At 38.3% G+C, this 20,149-nt stretch overlaps 1 protein-coding gene across 8 annotated transcripts in view; it reads right to left on the bottom strand.

Moving 5' to 3' along the window:
- The window catches only part of LOC115417494 (discs large homolog 1-like protein), a 135,994-nt gene that overhangs the window by 56,625 nt on the left and 59,220 nt on the right, over positions 1 to 20,149 (bottom strand). For 7 of the 8 annotated variants that reach the window (XM_030131444.1, XM_030131445.1, XM_030131449.1 and 4 more), the window contains one exon: positions 242 to 295. In XM_030131444.1, the coding sequence (XP_029987304.1) occupies positions 242 to 295 (54 nt within the window). Of the gene's footprint in view, positions 1 to 241; positions 296 to 5,290; positions 6,601 to 20,149 lie in introns of those variants that run through there. The other variant, XM_030131446.1, reaches the window with a different exon arrangement.

The raw sequence follows: 20,149 nt of genomic DNA, 5'->3' as shown, positions 1-20,149 counted from the left end.
ATAGAAGTACTCATAATGGTTAAGTGAAGACCACAACATTGGTAATTGTTTGTTAGGGGCTTGTGCTCCTCACACTAGTATTGATATTAATAGTACTGATATGAATTAGCCTCAATAAAAGTAATTTGACATGTCAAATGAACACTAAAACAGTTGTAGAACATCAACAAGGTGTAATGTACATATAATGAGACATGTTTGCGCAGTTCAATGTAAATGACATATTTGAAGTATTACTCACATATGGGGGAGTGTCAACGCTGTCAGTGTTGACCACCACTGGAGGGGGATTGGCCTGTAAAGACAAAACAATAAACTTTTAATTTACAGACATTATCATGAAAACAAAGGCATATGGGATCCCACATTCATGCATATTCAGAGCTATGACAATGACTTACTCGTCTCATATTTTGGTACAGCATGTTGAGTACATCTGCTACAGATTACCACCATGGAGTGACTGCATACACAGTATGACATACTGCACAGGCCTTTTACTGGACAACTCTAATGTACCATACTGCAAACCACCAATAATGAACTTTAACAAACCTTTGCCATGAAGTGTATTTAGTACTGTACTACATATACATAAAGCACTACAGCAAAGTCCATAACTGAAAATTAAGGTTCCAAATTACATCCTTATAGTTTCTGATGTTCATACATATTTACTTTAAATAAAACTAATATTTTACACATTGAAAACTGTTTTCTACCAGAATGTCTTGTCTTACATGCAACATGCTTAATGCATGTCCAGTCTTGCAATCAAAACAAAAACAAAAAGCTGTGTATCTTTTAAAAAGCAAACACAACTGTCTACCACTTGTCTCTTCTCTCCTCCTGTTTCTTCTTCTGTTCCCTGGGTTCCTCCTAGATTCTAGGCCTTGACAGGTCAGATACAAACATTATCTTTCCTTCTTCAGGCAAGTCACCACTAAATCCATGAGCAGGCCTCTTTCTACTTCTCTGAATGAAGCGCATTTGTGCCCATTCCTGCTCTGCCTACTCCTCTTTAATTTCAATCTTTTGCTGCCTATCTCCACTTGTTCTCTCCACAGAAAGCATTAAGTGCTCGCCAGTCGACCATCTGCAGCTCTAGTCTTCTCCCAGAAACAAGCCAGGAGCAAATCGGTCCACAAAATACAGTCTAGGGATCCAATCTTGTTTTGCAGCCAGAAAAGTCACCCAGCCAAACAAAGACTAACCTATCCTACCAAATGCACAGTTCAGCCAGACTTCAGCGCATCAGTGTGCAGCAACAGCATCTATCCCTCTACCCTAATCTCCACCTCTCTCATCCCCCCTTTCGCCATTCCTTTATCTTCTCAGTCCCTCTCTGTCACATTCACACACACATTATCTCACACTATGTCTCTTTCTCCTCTCTCTCTCTTTCGCTCTTCACCACATGCCCAGCTGTCTGTCACTATGTCAGTCAATCTGACTGGATGCTTGATCCCACATGGGAACAGAAAGAGAGGGGGAGAGAGGGGATCAGGGGGGGATTAAAGGTATTGTGGGTGGAGCCAGATCTGCTAGTTCAACAACAGAAATGTTAAGCAGAGGGTCCATGCAGACACACAACAAATTCTCAAAAGCACACATACACAATTAACAAAAATAAATAAATATTGTGAAAATAGAACAGAGAGAGCGAGAGAGAGAGGGGGAGACTGAGTATTAAAACAGAAAAAGCTCTCTCAGTACAGTTGGTTCAGTTCCATTCAGTACAACTGGATTCAGACGAGGCCCTAAAGAAGTGCTGACAGTTACAGCTGCTGGGATCTGTGTGCATGTTCGTGTATGCGTGTGTTAATGTGAATTAAGACAGACAGTTGCTAAAGGAGGGTTTATCATGTTCCATATGATATAATTATTAGTGCATTTATTTTGTGGTCAATGCCATTTGACTGTCCAAAACTGTCCATTTTTCAACAGAATCAGCCAGAGGTTGAAAAGAACTCGCAAGATATTAGGGCTGTAAGACAATACTGACAATACATAATGTTTTGCAATAGAGTATCAAATCTCAAAACACTGTATTGAATTTGTATAGCTTACATGCAGACTCTGACTGCACAAACATGCATATGGGGCTGTGTTATTTATATTATGTGGCTGAAACACTCAGTTTATTTAAATCCAGGTTAAAGAACCACCTGTTCTCAGCTGCATTTGAATAGAGTTTTTATTATTTTAAGATTAAAGTTTTTATCTATTTATCTGCATATCTGTTTTATCTGTTTAATCTATTTATCTGATTTTGTTTTTTTTTTTTTTTTTCTTCATGCCTATACTTTTTATTGCTTCTGCTGTAATGCTTTTAATGTTTTATGTCAATCACTTTGAATTGTCTTGTACATGAAATGTGCTATATAAATAAACCTGCCTTGCCTTATGTATTTTTTTAATGAAGCAGATTTAAAACATCTGAATGACTGTAATATTGTGTCATCAGATTCTTGCCAACATGTTGAAGTATTATGATGTTCCTGTTCTTCTGTCTTAGGTTTTCTTATCTGCCACCTTACCTGAACCTTTGCTACCGTCTCCATCAGTATAACAGCTGTATGACCTGTGTGTCATTCAAACAGCCACAAATGCTATTAGCTGGTGATTCCATTGACATGCCATGTCAGAGCACACACTTATGTAACATGAATGTGTGTGTCCGTGTGCATTTGTTGGAGACAGACAGTGAGTTTGTATGACATGAAAAGGCCAAAAGGACAAGCATTCAAATATAAACAAACAAGAACTCTCACACAAACACAAAGAAACACAAAATCCATACTCAGACTACATTTTCTTTGGTCTATGAAAGCAATCGTTAGTTGTTGCATAAACCGTCACAACAGCCGGTTAATTGTTGTATTATAGCCTGGTTCAGTTCAATCCAGCACAGCAGAGCTTAGACAACGATCCAGTCTGTCCCTGGTTCTAAGTTCATCATATGTCAATGATGCCTAACCACAGGGATGTCTGTCTGTGGTTACTTGGAGACACTTGTAGATCTAATATGAATATAATATATTCAAAATGTGTGAAGAAAGAAGCAGCAAGAAATTTGGATTACAAAGTGATCGCTAGTAAATATACAGTATTTCCTGAGCTGCTTGTCAACATGAGTGAGTTGAAACCCTTCCACCACCACCTTTGCAGATGAAAGTGTACATAAAAACTAGTTAGCTTAAGCAAATGAGTTGAAAAAGTCTTCTAAATGTATTTATGTCTCATGAAGCAAGCTTGAGTAACAGATGCCAAGAAGATATAGGGACATAATTAAGTAGGTTCTTCAAACAGTAATAGTTCAAGCTAAGACACAGTAAAACACAGTAAGTAAAGTATATGAATAAACAGCTGAAATACTTGCTAATCCTTGACTAGTGTGAGGAACATACTAATACTAATTTACGTTACTGTCTTTATAAATTTAAAGGCTCCTCAAGCTTTTGTGGAGGTAAAGTAGACAATAAAAGTTGGTAATCTTTGTCTTAGTCTCAGCAGAAGAACAGAGAGAAATGTCAAAGTAGGTATATTTTTGTGTGTGTGTGTGTGCACACGCATGCAGGATGCTGATTTTTTTCAGTGCTATCCGACCTTCAGAAAGGCTAGTTCCCCCAAGTGCTAGTCTGATCTTCATCCTGACAATAGCACAAAACGAGTATGTGTGTGTGTGTATGATTATCAATTAGTAGATGAATGATGATCAAACATCAAAACATGTGGAGAACACATGAGTCAATCAGCTTATTGTGCAATATTATGTCATACACACAGTTAGTCTAAGAGCATCAACACATACAGAGGCTGGAGAATAAACGTATATGGATACAATGCAGTCACTAAAAGTCACAAACAGCTGCACAACGCCAAACTGATTACATCAATTTGGAATTGTGCAAGAGTCATTTGTTGCACAATAACAGCAGCAGTTTTTAAAGCCGGATCCAAACTTTACTTTTCAGTAGTCACACTGGGCAAAACTGCAATTGTACAATTACACTTAAAAAGAGCCAGTGTTGAGAAGTGACATTTACAGACAAGATGGATGCGCACACACACGCACATACATGCGCGCACACACACACACACACACACACACACACTTGTGCCACTAATATCACTACCCACTCCGTAATGTGCAATGAAACTCTATTTGACTAACGAGCTAATCAGATGGAGCATGACTCTTATCAAATCAGAGCGACCATGGTAATCATGTTAATCAGACTATCACTACCTGCTATCTCTGATCACTGTGTTCAGAACAGATGCACAACCAACAGTGAACAGGCAGCTGCCATGTAGTTTTTCCCCCTTAGCTCAATATAAATGGTTTATACAATGCACAATAGTGTTAACAACAATCTGAACCTTATTTTAGAGGTGGTGATACAATAGAATGCATTACCAAACTTTTAAAATGTATTTTATTTTAACCCATAAAGACCCAAACATCCACTGTTGACCATAACAATCTACTAAACTAAACTGCTGATCCATTAATCCTATCAATACATATAAATAAATGATGTAAATGCAGTTTGTCATCTTTTCATGGTCATCAGATACGACCTATTTGGATGTTCAGAGTCTCTGTAGTGAACGCGGAGACACCGTCATTTTCTACAACATTGATTCACCAGTAAAACCCATGGAGTTGGATCAATGACAGTGGATGGAAATGCTTGGTTTATGTTCAGTTAATGATATATTTTACTGAAAAAAAATCACTTTTCAGCTGTTTTCTGTTTGATATAATAACCATCAACTTTAATCTGAGCTTTTATGAACATCTACAAGATCAGTAAATTAAATTTAGGAAAATGCATGATTTTCGTTGAAAAATATGCAAAACACAGAGGGTAATATTCTAAATAAATGGTGATAAATCACTTTGAAAAAAGTTAAATACAGGAAAAAAAATGTTTTGGAACTGCCACAAAAGTCACACTAGGTCCTTATGGGTTAAAGAGAGTGAACCTATTAAAGTGGTGTAGCCTTTAAGCTATGAAAACAGGAGATTTATTTAATTATGGGAACAAATACAAAGTCCCTGACCCTCAGCTAGTGCCAGAGTAGTTTAATTACCAGTTGCCTTCTCTTAAATTGCCCATATAGCACAGAATATTTGACGTATGTGCATACCCTCTATTGGTTGATTAGCCCCTCTTACTGAACGGTAGGGCCAGATGGATTTATGGTCTCAAGCACATTTGTCTGACTCAAAGGCTACGTGGTTTAATTCACATCCACCTTCTTCACACATAAAACCTACCTGTACATGGGCGTGTATTGGTGGAAAGTGTCGTAAAAGTGGAACATGTGGACTTTCCATTGCATGTGTGGTCCAGATATATGTGTCATTGGGCCATGGCCTGCTACCAGCCTTGCCCTTGGCTTTGCTCTTCGTGGGACTCTTCTTCACACTGTCCCTCAGGTTGGAGAACTTTCCTTTAGAGCCCCTATTGATCAGGTTAGTGGGCAGCGTACTCCACCCATAACCGCCCAATGCTGAACACAGGGGGAGCTGTGGCGAGTGAAAAGGGTGAATAGACAGTGACTGGGAGGCATGAGGAAGCGGAGGAGAGCAGTGGTGATGGTGGTGATGGTGCTGATACTGCTGGAACAGTCCAGAGTGGACACTGGGCGAATGGAGTTGCTGATGCTGATAGAGCTGATGCGTCGGCGACGTGGGATGGTAATGTTGTTGATTTGGAGAATGCAGCTGATGATGGCTCGGTGACAGGTGAAGCTGGTGGTGGCTTGAAGAGGGCATTAGATGATTCGGCGATTGGGGAGCCAGCTGGTGCATTGGCGACGGCGGTCCTAGCTGATGGCTCGGAGACGACGGTGCTATGTGGTAGTAGCTAGGAGAAGGGGATGGAACCAGATGCTTTGGCGAAGGACAGCCATGTTTTGGTGAATGAGGATGATGCTTTGGGGAATGTAATGGGGAAGGCTGCCGCTGGTGATTTGGTGTTTGTAGTAAATTCTGGTTCTGCTTTGAATGAGAGTGTCCCTTCCCTGCTTTGGCCTTCCCTTTGCCAGATTTGCTCTTAGTGGAGCTGCTGCTGGGCTTCTTCGGACTACAACAGAACTCATGGCTGTGAAAATAAGTCGTCATAACTACAGAAGTGTACGAAAACACCCAAAGTGCCAAAAAAAACGATCCTCCTGTCTTTCCCGTCTTCTCTCTTTTATCTATTATCTCCTCAGGACTGCATCATTTCCTTCACAGAGATGACAAAAGGAAGTAGCTCCTGAGAATTACTTGTGTCCAAATAATGTAGGTCATGCCTTTTCAGAGCAACCAGTCCACCTCTTTCCCCAGCTCAAAGTTGGTGTCGTCGCCTCTTCTCTCAGCACTATAACATCATTTCTGTCAATATGTCAAAGCACTTAAAAATTAGATCAAATTAAATAACATTCCACTGTTTCCATTTCCTTCCCCTGTGAATGGTACAACAGCTTGACTCCTGAAAGCATCTTTCTTTCATGCAATATTGAACCCCCTTCTCTGCTTTCTTCCCTTAATTAACCCTTTTACCATCTTGGGGTTAAAGGGTCAGTACAAACCCCCCGCAAAAAAACGAATCGTGCCAGCAAAAAAAACAAAAAAAAACAAAACAAAGAAGGGTATCGTCTTCTTGAGAGTCAATGTTTTTGCTCCAATGGAGGATTCATCTTTTTTCTTCAATGTTAACACTCCATTTATCTCATCCCCCAACTACTGCGCCCCTTCTGCATCTTTAGCGCTGAGCAGATGCTTCCGTTTGCTTCATATATTCCAAAAGAAAAGTCGAGATGATAATACAGGTAGTGAACTCAAATTTCTTTCCACAATTTTATGTTTATGGCTTTTCCCCCAGAAGGCATGAAGATCAAAAAGAGTTCATTTTGTTGGTTGTTCTTCTTTCATCTTGTCTTGTTTTATCTTCTTGTTATAACGTCTCTGCATTATTCCATATCTCCTTGCACAACTCTCTTTCTTAGCCTCTCTCATCCTTCTATAATGCCTCCCCCTCTCAGTGTCTGTCCCTATCTCTCTCCAACTCTTTCTCTCTCTCTCTTTCCCAGACTAGCCAATTAGGGGCTTCCCTGGACTCCTGCACATGACAGCAGCCAGGCATGACTAATCGATAGGCGACCGGGGACAGTGATACAACGCTTACAGCTCAGTAAGTGTGTGTGTATGAGTGAACATGAACCCAGTGCTGTGATTGGTGGACTGCAGTCCCCTCCATCAACCTTTGTCTTGTTCTTTTAAAGCATCACAAGGCAGGCTGGCTCAGATAGAATACAGTCTATGGAATGGGGCTGTGTGTCTGTGTGTTGCCCTACTTTTGTGTATGAGTGTCTCCTTTTTGTAAGAGTGTGTTGTTTTTATTTTTCTTTTAGTCAAACTTTGAAACTAACTATCTATAAGTATGACTTGTACTGTATAACAAAATTATTATACATTATTTCATTTCATTTATTACATTTTTTTTGACAGGGACAGCTGTAAATGAGCCAGTGTTAGTCAAAGTGGCTCATTTTCTTTTATTGTCCTTGGCCTGATATTAAAAAGCAGGTGAATTTTTGTGAAATTACACTGCCTTTTATTGCATATTTGCTAATGTCATGTCTCTAAAATATTGATGTTTGATGAGAAATTGCAAACCGATGGTTCCATCCATACTTATACTTTGTCACATAATCAAAGTCACTTGAACCCAAAGTCCCTTACATTATTTAATATAATTTGTCTCATTTGTTTTATAAATTAGTTTTAATCCAAATTCATGTTCATGTTTTGGTGAAGTGTTACTGATATTGGTTTGAAATAGGACATTTATTACCTTTTACAATCAATCACTTGTAAACTCAGTGTCATTCGCTCAGATTTTTTTTAATAAATACTTAGACATTCAACTAATTTCAGGCACTCTTAACAGCATGGTATCACTCCTTTCCCAATACAGACATATAAATCATCAGTTGAACTGATGATCTATCTGTCACACAGATGTGTTCAATCTATCAAAACAATCCCTTAAATCCACATAAAACTCATACTTTATTGTTAACACATAATGATTTGAGGACAGCCGCTATTTTGGGTATTTACTTATTTATTTACATGTAGTTTCTGGCTTCAACCTAATGATTTTTAAGAATGAACTGGACCCACTATTTGATTTTACACCCACTGTTGTGACTGTGAGGTTGTGGCTTTAGAATTTCAGCTAATATATGCCACAACTCACTGCATATCAACATTATGAGAAGGGGAGAGACAGACATACAAACAGATGAGACATATTAAAAAGCAGCACCCATGTGGAGAGCACAAAGAGATGAAGAGTGGGTGAGGGCGGCTGAGAGAAAGGCTGCTATATTATAGTCATAGTGTTAGTGGGATGTGTGTGTGTGTGTGTGTGTGTGTGTGTGTGTGTGTGTGTGTGTGTGTGTGTTCCCTTTGTAAAGTGCTGCTAGCGCTGCAGGCTAACCGCTCAGTCAGGAGAGGATGAGCAAGGAGAATAGGCTGTTAGCATCACAGCGCTAAATGAAGCCGAGACTAATACAGTGCTAGAGGGTGGGGTAGGGAGTGGTGGGTGGGGAGGGGGCAGGCTGCTGAGAAATGAAAATGCAGGGATGGGGTGGAATAGGTTGAAATAATGATATCACGGTTTGAGCAAAACAAGAATGAGAGGCGCTGTTTGGGGAAAAAAAAAAAAACCAAACACTTGTATGAACTGTCAGTTAATTTCAGCTGCCCACTGAATCCACATGAAGTGAGTAATAAACCCATAAAAGTGAAAACAAAAACACTTTCAAGTATGTCTTTGTATGAAACACTGAGTCAACTTGCCCACGCCATTCCTATTCCTGCTGACAAGGCTGTGATTTAGAAGAAAAGCCTTTTAAAGAATCCATCAAACCAGTCTGAAGTGTGACATCTGTCATATGGTCTGTTTAACCGAATCCTCTTTATGTTCTGGGTCACACTGACTTAATGAAGTTTAGAAATCTAGGAAAAACACCCCTACTCAAAGAATACTGCGAATCCTCCTTGCTCATCAGTGTAGTTCCTAGTAGTTCCTAGTACTTTATTGCACACAATTGCATCCTAACAGCACACAGTGTTACTCCACTGGCCTGTACATACTGTATTTTACATTTCTTCCAAATACATTGTACATAATCTTTATCCACTAATCCTTATGTGTTTCTCATAATGCTGTACATATTCTTGACTGTTTCTGATATTATATTTTCTCTTCTATTCGTAACTAGCTGAGAACTACATCTAAGAAAAATTTCGTCATGTGCACAAAATGACAATAAACATTCTTAAATCTTGAATCTAGTTGTCCTCATTCATGCACACATTATTCTGTTCACTCTGAGTAAACACAGAAGCGGATTCAAATGTTCATCAAACCTTATCTCAAAATAACTACCTGATCTTAAGTGAAAATGATATCTCCTTATTACGTGTGTCCTAAAGGGGTCTGTCAGACAGGTTTTCAGGTTTACATCATCCCCACAATCTGGATCTGGATTTAAGAGAAGTTATAATCCCAAATGTCACCAGCAGGGGTCCTTGGACTCCACAGACAGACGGATCTCTTATGGGAAGCAAACACACAACGATGCTCTACTGTACATTCTTCATTATTACACAGCTAGCTGATCAGTCACATGTGTATGATTCCAAACTACCGAAGAACTACATGTAAATGAACTTCTATTAAATCTATGACAGCTTTATTAACATTTATGAACATATTGACATCCTGCTTCACTTTTTCTACATGTGTCTGACTGAAATAAACAGATACAGATAGTTGAACACAGAATAAGTGCTTAATGGCTAATGGATGAGATACGCCCAACAGTATTTGAGGGTAAATAATATGAAATGACTACATCTCAGCACAGTCAAACTGTGGTCTCCATGGATCCACTGATCAGACATGTGAGGTTACAGCCTGAGATCTTCATTATCATAAATCACACCAGCAGGCCCTCACACAACATGACAGAATAACTCAGTATTAAAACGATCAGACCCGGGAACTGATTCAGGCTGGGGTTGGGAGATTTATGTAGGAAATCATGCAATCAATCATAGAAAAACAGAGAAAAACAGACTTTTATTACCAAAAAATAACTGATCTTAAATTACATGTTGGACTTTTTTGGAGATAAGTTGAAAAAAATAAAATACAAGATGGTTTGGATTGAAATTCACAGTAAACAGAATAGATATAAACTGTAAAACTGGAGAAAAAAAAAAAGCCCCGTGTTTAATATCCTTGAGTATGTTAAATAGACAAAAACACATTGGAAAAGGTGTTTCTGGCCATTTAAGCTGCATGTTTATAAAGCAATGGTTCTTGTCCAACATGAATATGGAACACCACTTGGCTTCATGAATCACTGAATGTGATTCTTATGAAAAATATGCTGTACTGTGACTTCTCTTTATAATTCAAGATGATAAAACAGATGTAGTTTTAGCTGCCAAAACAATGCAACATACAATATCACTCAATGCCTCCATTGTCTCTCAAGGAAAAACCTACATTTTTAAGGGTAATAAAGGTCTTTCTTCTTCCTAATGGTTGTTTCTTGCCATTAAATTAAGAATATGATACTTTTTGCATTGAAATACTGTCTAAATAATGCTTTAGAGTACTAGCACAAACTTTGGTTCCATCCAGCTGTTTTATTCACATTTTCAACATGCACTTGAATGGAAAATCTGAAATTTTACAAAAAACAAATGTTGGGCTTGGGAGAGAGAAAAAAAAGTTTGAAAGGCAAATGAAAATAAGTGCAATGGAAGGAGGATTTAATGAATAATTATGAGTGTGTGCATGTGTGTCTCTGTAGGAGACTGTAACATTCACTGAATTAATGCATGAAAAATAGAAATGCTGTGTTAGATAGAAATAACAGCTACATACCACCACATATGAAGGCCTGCAGAAACAAATTGAGAGTAATGGTTTGGTTCAGGAGACAAATGCTAAGCCAGCTTCAGGTTTTCAGACAAATACCTATGTGTATCATCTCATCAATCAAAGTTCAAGTAGCATGTTAGTAGATAAAAGACAATCTACCTGGAAAAGGTTTGAAGTATGATGATGATTAAGATTCAACTCTATTCCAAACAGCAGTGGGTTTTTTGTTGTTTTTTTTTTAAATTCCATGATCCATTTGCATGGAAACTACATCTACAGTCTGCTTTTATACAGACTGACAGTTTGCAAGTTGTAAGTAAAAACAGAGACCCTTGTACAGTCATGGAAAAAATTTTTAGACCATCAAAAGTCATCAAAAACAGTGGTACTAACTCCTGTGTGTATCATGTGACTAAAACAGACAGAAAAGAAAACATGGAATGCCTAAAAGCACTGTTTTTGTCAATACAATGTCATAGCTATTGATGTAAAAACTTAAGTGATTTTGGTTATTATCAAGAAAACTATGGAAAATGGATAGATATCAGCTCTGAAATTAAACTCTTATGAGCTATTTTTGTTGTTATCATTATATTTGTCCAAACAAATGTACCTCTAGTTGTACCAGGCATTAAAATGAACAAGAAATTGAAGAAAACAAGGGTGGTCTAATCATTTTTTCCGTGACTGTACAAATTGGTTGCATCAGTACTCACTGCTTCATTTACCTCAGCTGCAGTAAAAAGTCATTACTTCTTCTTTTTAATCCTCTTGTAGATAATAACCACCTTTGTTCCACTTCAGGTCATTTACTGGAATTAACTGCTTAAATTTCAATAAAACTGGAAAAATGTGGGAGTTCTACAAGTTCTGATGGAGACATTAATGGGAGACATGAATTTTCTGCAACAAGAAATGAGCTGAAATCCTGTATCCACTCATTATTCCAAATGCCACATGCAATGGTATATGCCGTACCATGATGTGTGATTTACTGTAGCAGTGAGGTCAAGAGGGGTACGAAAGAATCTTCTCTACTCTCTAAGGAGGATCTCACATTAACTGTTTAACTGCAACTCCTTGTCGACCTCAGGTGATCCCATGTGTGAGGTTTAGTGGTAAGATTACCTCCTCTGGTGTGAGCACGGAGTTCAACAGTAAGTGAGAGGCTCATTCAGTGTAGTGTTCAAACTGTTATACTCTCTCTTTTCTCATCTACACGCAGGTGACCAATTAAAGGAAAACAACATAAAGTGTCTTAAGTAAGACGCTGGTTAGTATCTCTGTCACCCTCTTTCTCTTGACCTTTTTTGTGAAACTTTAGCTTCCACTCCACTGACTCTTTGGCTCACAGTTAGAGTAAGGAATAGCCCGAGTGAAGTATTACTGCAATGTATTCTCTTCAGCGTCTAGGTGTCAGCTGTGTCTGGAAGCTTCTCTTCCTCCTCGATTTAATTAAAAACCTCTTTTCAAATGTTAGAGCTGCAGCCTCTGACCGCTCCTGGCAGAGATCAAGGTGCTGCAACACAACACAAAGTGCTTTAACGTCATGCCAGCTGCACAACATACAACAATAGGGCGGGTTACTTATTAATTACTCCCAAGTTCATGATGCATTACAGTACTTCAGGAGAATGTTTACCTTACAAGAAACACAGGCAGAACAGAGGAATGACAGCGATAGTATATTTTAACTACATATAAGAATAGTTACTGTGTCCGTCTCCTCTGCATATTTAATTTAGCTGCTTGAATTTTAGTGTTCTGGCCTTGCCGTTAAATTGACAAACCTGTGTATTTTCTGAAAAGTGTGACATGAGTACAGGTTTTCAGTCATTGTGTGTGTAAACCCTATTCGTATGGGACTAGTATAACCTGTGGATCTTTGGTGATTTGGAAATTAACCCACATTTGTGCTTCCCCCATTTGAATCAGACTATTAAAAAAAAAAAATTTAAAAAATCAGTTTTTATTAGCTTTACCAGCCGACAGGCTGTAAGCCATTGTCGTCATGCGGGGTCTGTCGTCGTCGTCATCGTCTGTCGTCATCGTCGTCTGTCGTCATCGTCTGTCGTCATCGTCTGTCGTCATCGTCTGTCGTCGTCTGTCGCCGTCTGTCGCCCATTAAAAAAAATTTCAATCATCTTCTTCTCCAAAACTACAATTCCGATGGACTTCAAACTTGGTATACAGCTTCTTTATGAAGATGTCAATAAAAGTCAGTGAAATTATTTGGATCCGGATCTGATTCTGGATTTGGTGCGACTTTGAAAAACATCCCCATTATAAGAGATAGGAAGTGGATCGATGCAATAGCTCAGTAAATATAAAGGATATCCAGTGTAAATTTCTACGGTCCAGCCCTAATGGGGAGATGACCAAAACATAATGGCCACATACTGACCAGGATCTTCTTCTGGATCCGGGAACTTACGGAAAATTTAACATGGCTCTTATGGGGAAAAAATTTCAATCGTCTTCTCCGAAAATACAGTTCTGATAGACTTCAAACTTAGTATACAGCTTCTTTATGATGATGTCAACACAAGGTATTGAAATTATTTCAGTCCGGATCTGATTCTGGATTTGGTGCAACTTTGAAAAAATTTTCAGATAAAGTCATGTACTTTCCTATATTTAATTTACTGATCATGTAGGTGTTCATTAAAGCTCTGACTTAAATTGATGGTTATTATATCAGAAACAAAGAAAACTGAAGGAGTGAGTTTTTAACCAAATCTATCATTAACTGAACATAAACAAAGTGTGTCCACCCACTGTCATTGATCCAACTCGATGGGTTATACTGGTGAATCAATGTTGTAGAAGATGATGGTGTTTCCACATTCTATTATTATTATTATTATTATTATTATTATTATTATTATTATTATTATTATTATTATTATATTCACTAGCCTCTGAATGTCCAAATGGGTCATATCTGATGACCATGAAAAGATGACAAGCTGTATTTTACACTATTTAAATGGACTGATAGGATTAATGGATCAACAGGTATTAAACAGTTTAGATCAGCAGATGACTTTTGGGTTTGGGTCTTTATGGGTTAAAATCAGATGACCTCCACAATTATTACAAACCAGAGGTCCACTGGTTAACATGGTCCAGTGCAAATGGGGCTTAATGCAATCTCCAGTGTGCAGTGCATTATTTTCCAAAAATATTCTAACTGATACCAAATTTAATCCACAACTGACCATGTGAGATGCTATCACTGCTTAAGCCTTTAAGTGGCATCTGTGGATGTAAGAAAACCGAGCAGACTCCCTCCTGATTCACTTGGAACCACTTCTGATCCACCACTGTGTCGTTCACTTGTGTCACAGGATGCGACAGGTTTAATTTCATTAAACTTTAATTTTAATTAAGACATACACAGATTCACCTGCAAGGAGGTTTGACAATTACACGTCTAGAGGGACAGGATCACTTGGATAGGGTAACACTAGTTGTCTTTCATTTTCTGTGCAAAGCAACAGTGCCTGATCTGAATTTACTCTTGACATTCTACAGCACAGAACCAGTCACAGGCTGTAACCCGACCATGTGTGGTGTTAATCTCGAAGCAGCTGAAATATCATACAAAAGCTGACAATGTAGTTCTGAGATAAAAACCCAGATTTCTGCAGCACAAACATGTTTACAATGTGTACTGATTTTTACTTTGAATCCGTATCATCATAAAAACATCCTGTTATGAAGTTTACACATGGGGATAGGTCAGGTCTTCAGTGGTGTGAAACCTTTCCAGAGTACTTACTGAAGTATACAGTAAACTGTCATGATGCTGTGTTCTGCCTCATTAGTTAGTACTGGTCACATTAAGTGATTCGTGGTCGGCTTATCTGCGTTGATTATATCAGCATAGACAGAGAACAGACTGGAGGTAGGAGACTGATGGAGAGTGTGTCTGTGTGTAGCCTGTGTGTGGTGTGTATGTGTGGGAGAGCTGATATGCAAGCTTCATCCCACACACAGAAGGTGACGCAACACCTCAAACACTCTCAAGCAGCAAAAATCTAATGCACTACTCGGAGCTACAACATGATGTGCGTGTTCATGTGTGTGTGTGTGCGCGCGCGTGTGTGTGCATGAGTGTCTGCATGTATGTATCGGAGTGTGCACATAAACGAGTGACCAAGGAGTGAGCAAGTATATGAAGATTTTAAGTCTATCCGCAAACTTCCCTGTTTTTCTTTCACACAAACACACAAGCGCACACATGTCATGCTCTACTTGGTGATCAGCATAGCAGCATTACCATGACAACAGCTGATGCCGCCCGCATCAGAGGAGGAACTGATTGGTTACTAGGGGCAATGCTGGTCCAAGTTGTAAACATTTGCATCCTCCAGCCCCCAAATGGTAACATGACCTTCAAACTATCAGTGCTTATTAAAAATACACAAAATATCATCATAGAATATCATGTTCAGTAATTCCTATTTAAAAAAAAAAATCACAGTCAAAATTAACATCAAGAATAAGTGTCCTTGCTAAGACAATTTCACTTAAACTGCTAAGGCAGCATGCTACATCTAACAGCTGATCGGGGTCAACCCAACACAGCAGCAAACGTCAGTCATGGCGCCCTGAGGGTTTAAAACAAGTCTGAACACGTTATTGTTTCCAAGTCTTTGCTTTTGACCTTCATGTTCTTACAATATTTATTCCCATTAGATGTCACAGCTTCAGAAGGTGAAGATTTTTGAACAGAATAAGAAGCGGTAAGGTCTGTAAGCTGTGGTAACTTATTGTTGTTTTTTTTATCAGTGTTTTATACAAATGATGACCATGATAAGTGAGTCATTTCATTACTTTTGTGCCATTTCATTTCTATGTGAAGATGACAAGTTTGCACTGATCATAGATATGTGCAATTTGCAGAAATGCATCTTAATTCAGTTTATTACATTTTACAGCTATAATGACTTGTAAGCACCTTAATTTACCATTGCTATCCACTGCATTGCACTGGTAACACTGTTGTAAAAAGAAGCGACAAAGAGACGGCGGAAAGGGGAGGCGTCTACACATGCACAGTGATATCCCATGAGGCAGAGCGAGAGTGGAAACTTTCCTTGAGCAGCAGATGGATAATGAGCTATCTATGAGAGTGGAGAGTAGTTTGGACTGCATTGAACAAATGCAATATGGTGTGACTGTTAATGATGTGGCTCGTATAGAATTCTGTCTGTAAAAATGAATAATATATAGGCTAATCGCATATTTTATGGAAAACTGGACATGTCTCTCACTGTTTTACATTTTTAAGTGGTGAAATATAACATGATTGAAATATAAGAGTTCTGTTGTGGCTGTATTGAATATTGAAAATCATTTTTTAACACATGTATCTGTAGAAACGACACAGTAAAGGGCACTAGCCATACTAAGATTTTATCTACACAAGCATCTGATAGATTAATAAAATCATTTATCACTTTACGTCTTCTAATAAAATGATTAATTTGCTGACATTTAGTGTGACTCTGTTAGTTAACTTGATGCATACTCTTTGGTGATGGATATATTATCTATGAGAGTAATGTCAATGATGTGTTCACGGTGCCCACTCTGAAATAATAAACTATCAGATTTCTCTCACGGTCCTAATCAATCACTAATTCTCTCATCCACCGTCTCACTTCTATCTATTCCCCCAAGCCTTTGCTCTGTCCATCCCTCTTCAGCCCATTTCCTGTGACCACTAAACACCTCTTTAAAGCTTTTAGGACCGCTTTCTGAAGAGCCGGGATGACTTTCATACCTATACTTTAGCATTCATCAATTATACAGAGACAGGGCGGAGGCTAGGGAAAAGAGAAACGGATTGTTCACAGCAAAAACAATTAAAAACACCGGGATGAAAGCTCTGTATGTGGTCGTTGAGTTTAGAAACTAAAGCCATTATATGATGAAATTTAGACACAGTACATTTCATGCAAAAATCAGAATAGACAAAACAATACATACAGATATTTGAATCAACTGGAGCAGATTCTTCATGTTTCTCAGTACAAACCTCAGCAACACACTTAACTGGTCACCAGCCCACTACACAACACAAACACTGGTCAGTAACAAATGAAAATTCTGTGAGTGGATGACCAAATCTCAGGATAAATGTCTGTCAACTATTTCGAGTTCTCATACAACAGCAAAAAATGAAAGGTCAACCAACAACATACTTGCAGTACTGAAGAAATATACTGAGCACAATTATAATAGTTTTGGATTTTTCATTATAATTTAGTTTTATTTATTTGGACTTTTTTTTCCTCTAATTCAGATAGTTTTAATTAGTTTTTAGAGCAGATTTGCTAGTTTTTATTAGTTTCATTTTTTTTTCTAAATGCTTAGTTTTAGTTTAGTTCTAGTTTTTTTCATATCTTTTATCTTCCTCGCCCTCGTATTCAAAGAAATCCCAAACAGCACTCTGCTGCTTTCTCTCGACTTTAGTCTCCATGTTGCCAGGTAGAGCGGGGACGAGAAGTGACGGACCCTGAAGTCCTGTATGGTGCCGGCAGGTAAAATTGCTTGAGCGAAATAAATCGATTTCATATCAGTCCGACACTGACAAAGACGAAAACGAAGGGAATTTTGTTCATAATATTTATACGTTTTAGTTAGTTTTGTAAGCACACAATACAGTTTCAGTTAGTTATCATTTTTTCTTTTAATTATAGTTTTTATTTATTTCAACTAACAAAAATATTTTTTCAATTCTAGTTTTCACCATTTTTTTTTAGTTTTTATTAACGATAACAACCTTGATACTGAGAAAAAACAAAAACAGCTAAAATATGCAGAGTTTGGATGAGATCCTGGAGAGAACGGGATCTTCAGTGCAGATTATATAGACTAGAGCAGGGGTCACCAATCCTGGTCCTCGAGGGCTACTATCCTGCATGTTTTAGATGTTTCTCTCTTCCAGCACACCTGATGGTCGTTATCAGACTTCTGCAGAGCTTGATGATAGGCTTATCATTTGAATCAGGTGTGCTGGAAGAGGGATACATCTAAAACATGCAGGATAGTAGCCCTCGAGGACCAGGATTGGTGACCCCTGGACTAGAGGTAAGAGCATGGTGTGTGCATTAGAGTTGTACAATATTGGAAAAAACTGGCATTGCAATTTTTTTAAAATCCTGCGATACATATTGCGATATGAAAAATACTCAGGAGGATATAACAGCTGTGTGGTGGTGTGTGGTGGTGGTAAATGGTCAAACAAATTAGTTGTTACCTCTCGTTGTGGTTACAGGTGCAAGGCACTGTTGACACAGAGCACATGTTTCAGTATCATCCATCTTGTTGCAGAAATAATTCTAGATAACTGACATTGCTTTTCTTTTTGACACCAAGTCTTGTTCACAGTGATTTTCTCTTGTTTGTTGCTCATTTTCCAATGTTGTTACCAATGACTCACTCCAAACTGATTAAGAATGTTTGTGATTGGTGGATTGCTACATGCAGTGTGTGTCAGGTACCCATGAAATTAGATGGAACACAGTGAGTTTTGCCTCCTACATTGCAGGACCTGTGATGTGACTATTGTGCACATGTACATCGTGATGATGATGCTCAAATGATATATTGTGCAGCTCTAGAGTGGACGTTTTTTTTAAGTTTAAGATAAATCTAATGGTGTTTATAGTGAATCATATTGAAATGTCATACGGGTATGAGGTAGGTAAAGCTTTGTAATATTTACCCTTTCCCTGTACACTACAAACATTTTTATTTGCCATTTTCCTTTCTTGGGTATTTGTATTTTGTCTCCTGCATAGTAATAATGTCTCTGATTACCAGCATAGGTCACAAATATTCAACAAGCTTAAAGAAATATTTGACAACTTATTCTCAAGACATAGGCTAGATTCTGCACACTCCACATGATGTTATCTGTGAGCAATGACTGAACCCAACTGGATCCCATCAGCTGCCATTAATACTTTGTAACCTCAATTAAAGTGATATGATTCTGCATTTGCTTTCAGCAGACACAACAGAAAGTTATAACTGGAGCCACTGAATATTGGTTGGCCAACAGCCATTGAGCCATCAGTGCCATTATTGTCAGCAACGAAAAGATTATTCAATAACTCCGATTCCCTCTGGAGTCTAACAGATTCCAGACCTTTAGATGCAACACTGTTTTACTTCATACAGCTTTTGTCAGAGACTTGAATTATCCCATTAGTAACACTGCATGTGTGTGGGTTTGCGTTATCAATTTAATCTTTTCTGGGTGTTTTGTTCAGCCATTTACTTTGAGTCTGAAGCAAAGATCACATGCTTGTATGTACTGTTCTTGTGTAAGAACGCAATAATGCACATAAAATACAGTTTAAACAGATTAATGGCATACTGTATTTCAGTTTAGCAATATGTATGTGTGCATGTGTGCTGCTCAGAGAGTGATGCCTGTGTTTGTGTGTTTAGATATAATGGCCTATCAGTCATCCAGTAAGTGCTTTAGACAGGAAAATGGCAACACCTTGGGAAAACACAGGCCAATGTGATTACTGCAAAGGAGGGGGTGAGTTAACTTTTTCCATGGGCTGTGCTGTAAATCTGCAGTCCGCTGTAAAAGTGCTGCAGAGCTGAACATTGAGTGGCGCCCCATCCATTCAGGGGTTTTAGATCAATGCAGGTTCGGATCCAAAACTGAAATGACTATATTTATCAATTGCAGTGCAAAGAAGGGATTAATCGTTTCTGCAATATACATGATGGTGCTTACAAATTTCAAACAAAAATGCAAATGATGCTTCTTAAAGCAAGGCTGACAAAGTCATCTATGAACAGAACTTGATTAATAAAATCAGCCGTATTTACTCTTCTATCTATAACTTCTCTTCTTTGATATTATCAATTTAAATGGTTATGGTTGACTCATTTATCATTTACATGACTCAGGGTCGACTGATTATGATCCCAGTTAATTATCAGTTGCGATATTCAGAAATTGTACAATTAATGGTATGATTACTGGCATTTTCTGATATCAGATCAAATAAATCAATATGAAAGAGGTGGTTTGGCTCTAACAGACTCGCCTCTCTGGCACGCAGAGCATCTCTGATCCTGTACCACAATCTGCTGCTGCTAAAATGGGACTATCAATTGAGACTCTAATCTCAGTACAA

The sequence above is a fragment of the Sphaeramia orbicularis genome, chromosome 4 (genome assembly GCF_902148855.1).
Source record: "Sphaeramia orbicularis chromosome 4, fSphaOr1.1, whole genome shotgun sequence".
Taxonomy (NCBI): domain Eukaryota; kingdom Metazoa; phylum Chordata; class Actinopteri; order Kurtiformes; family Apogonidae; genus Sphaeramia; species Sphaeramia orbicularis.
Note: the sequence above shows the minus strand (reverse complement) of the source record. Positions and strands in the feature narration are given on the sequence as shown.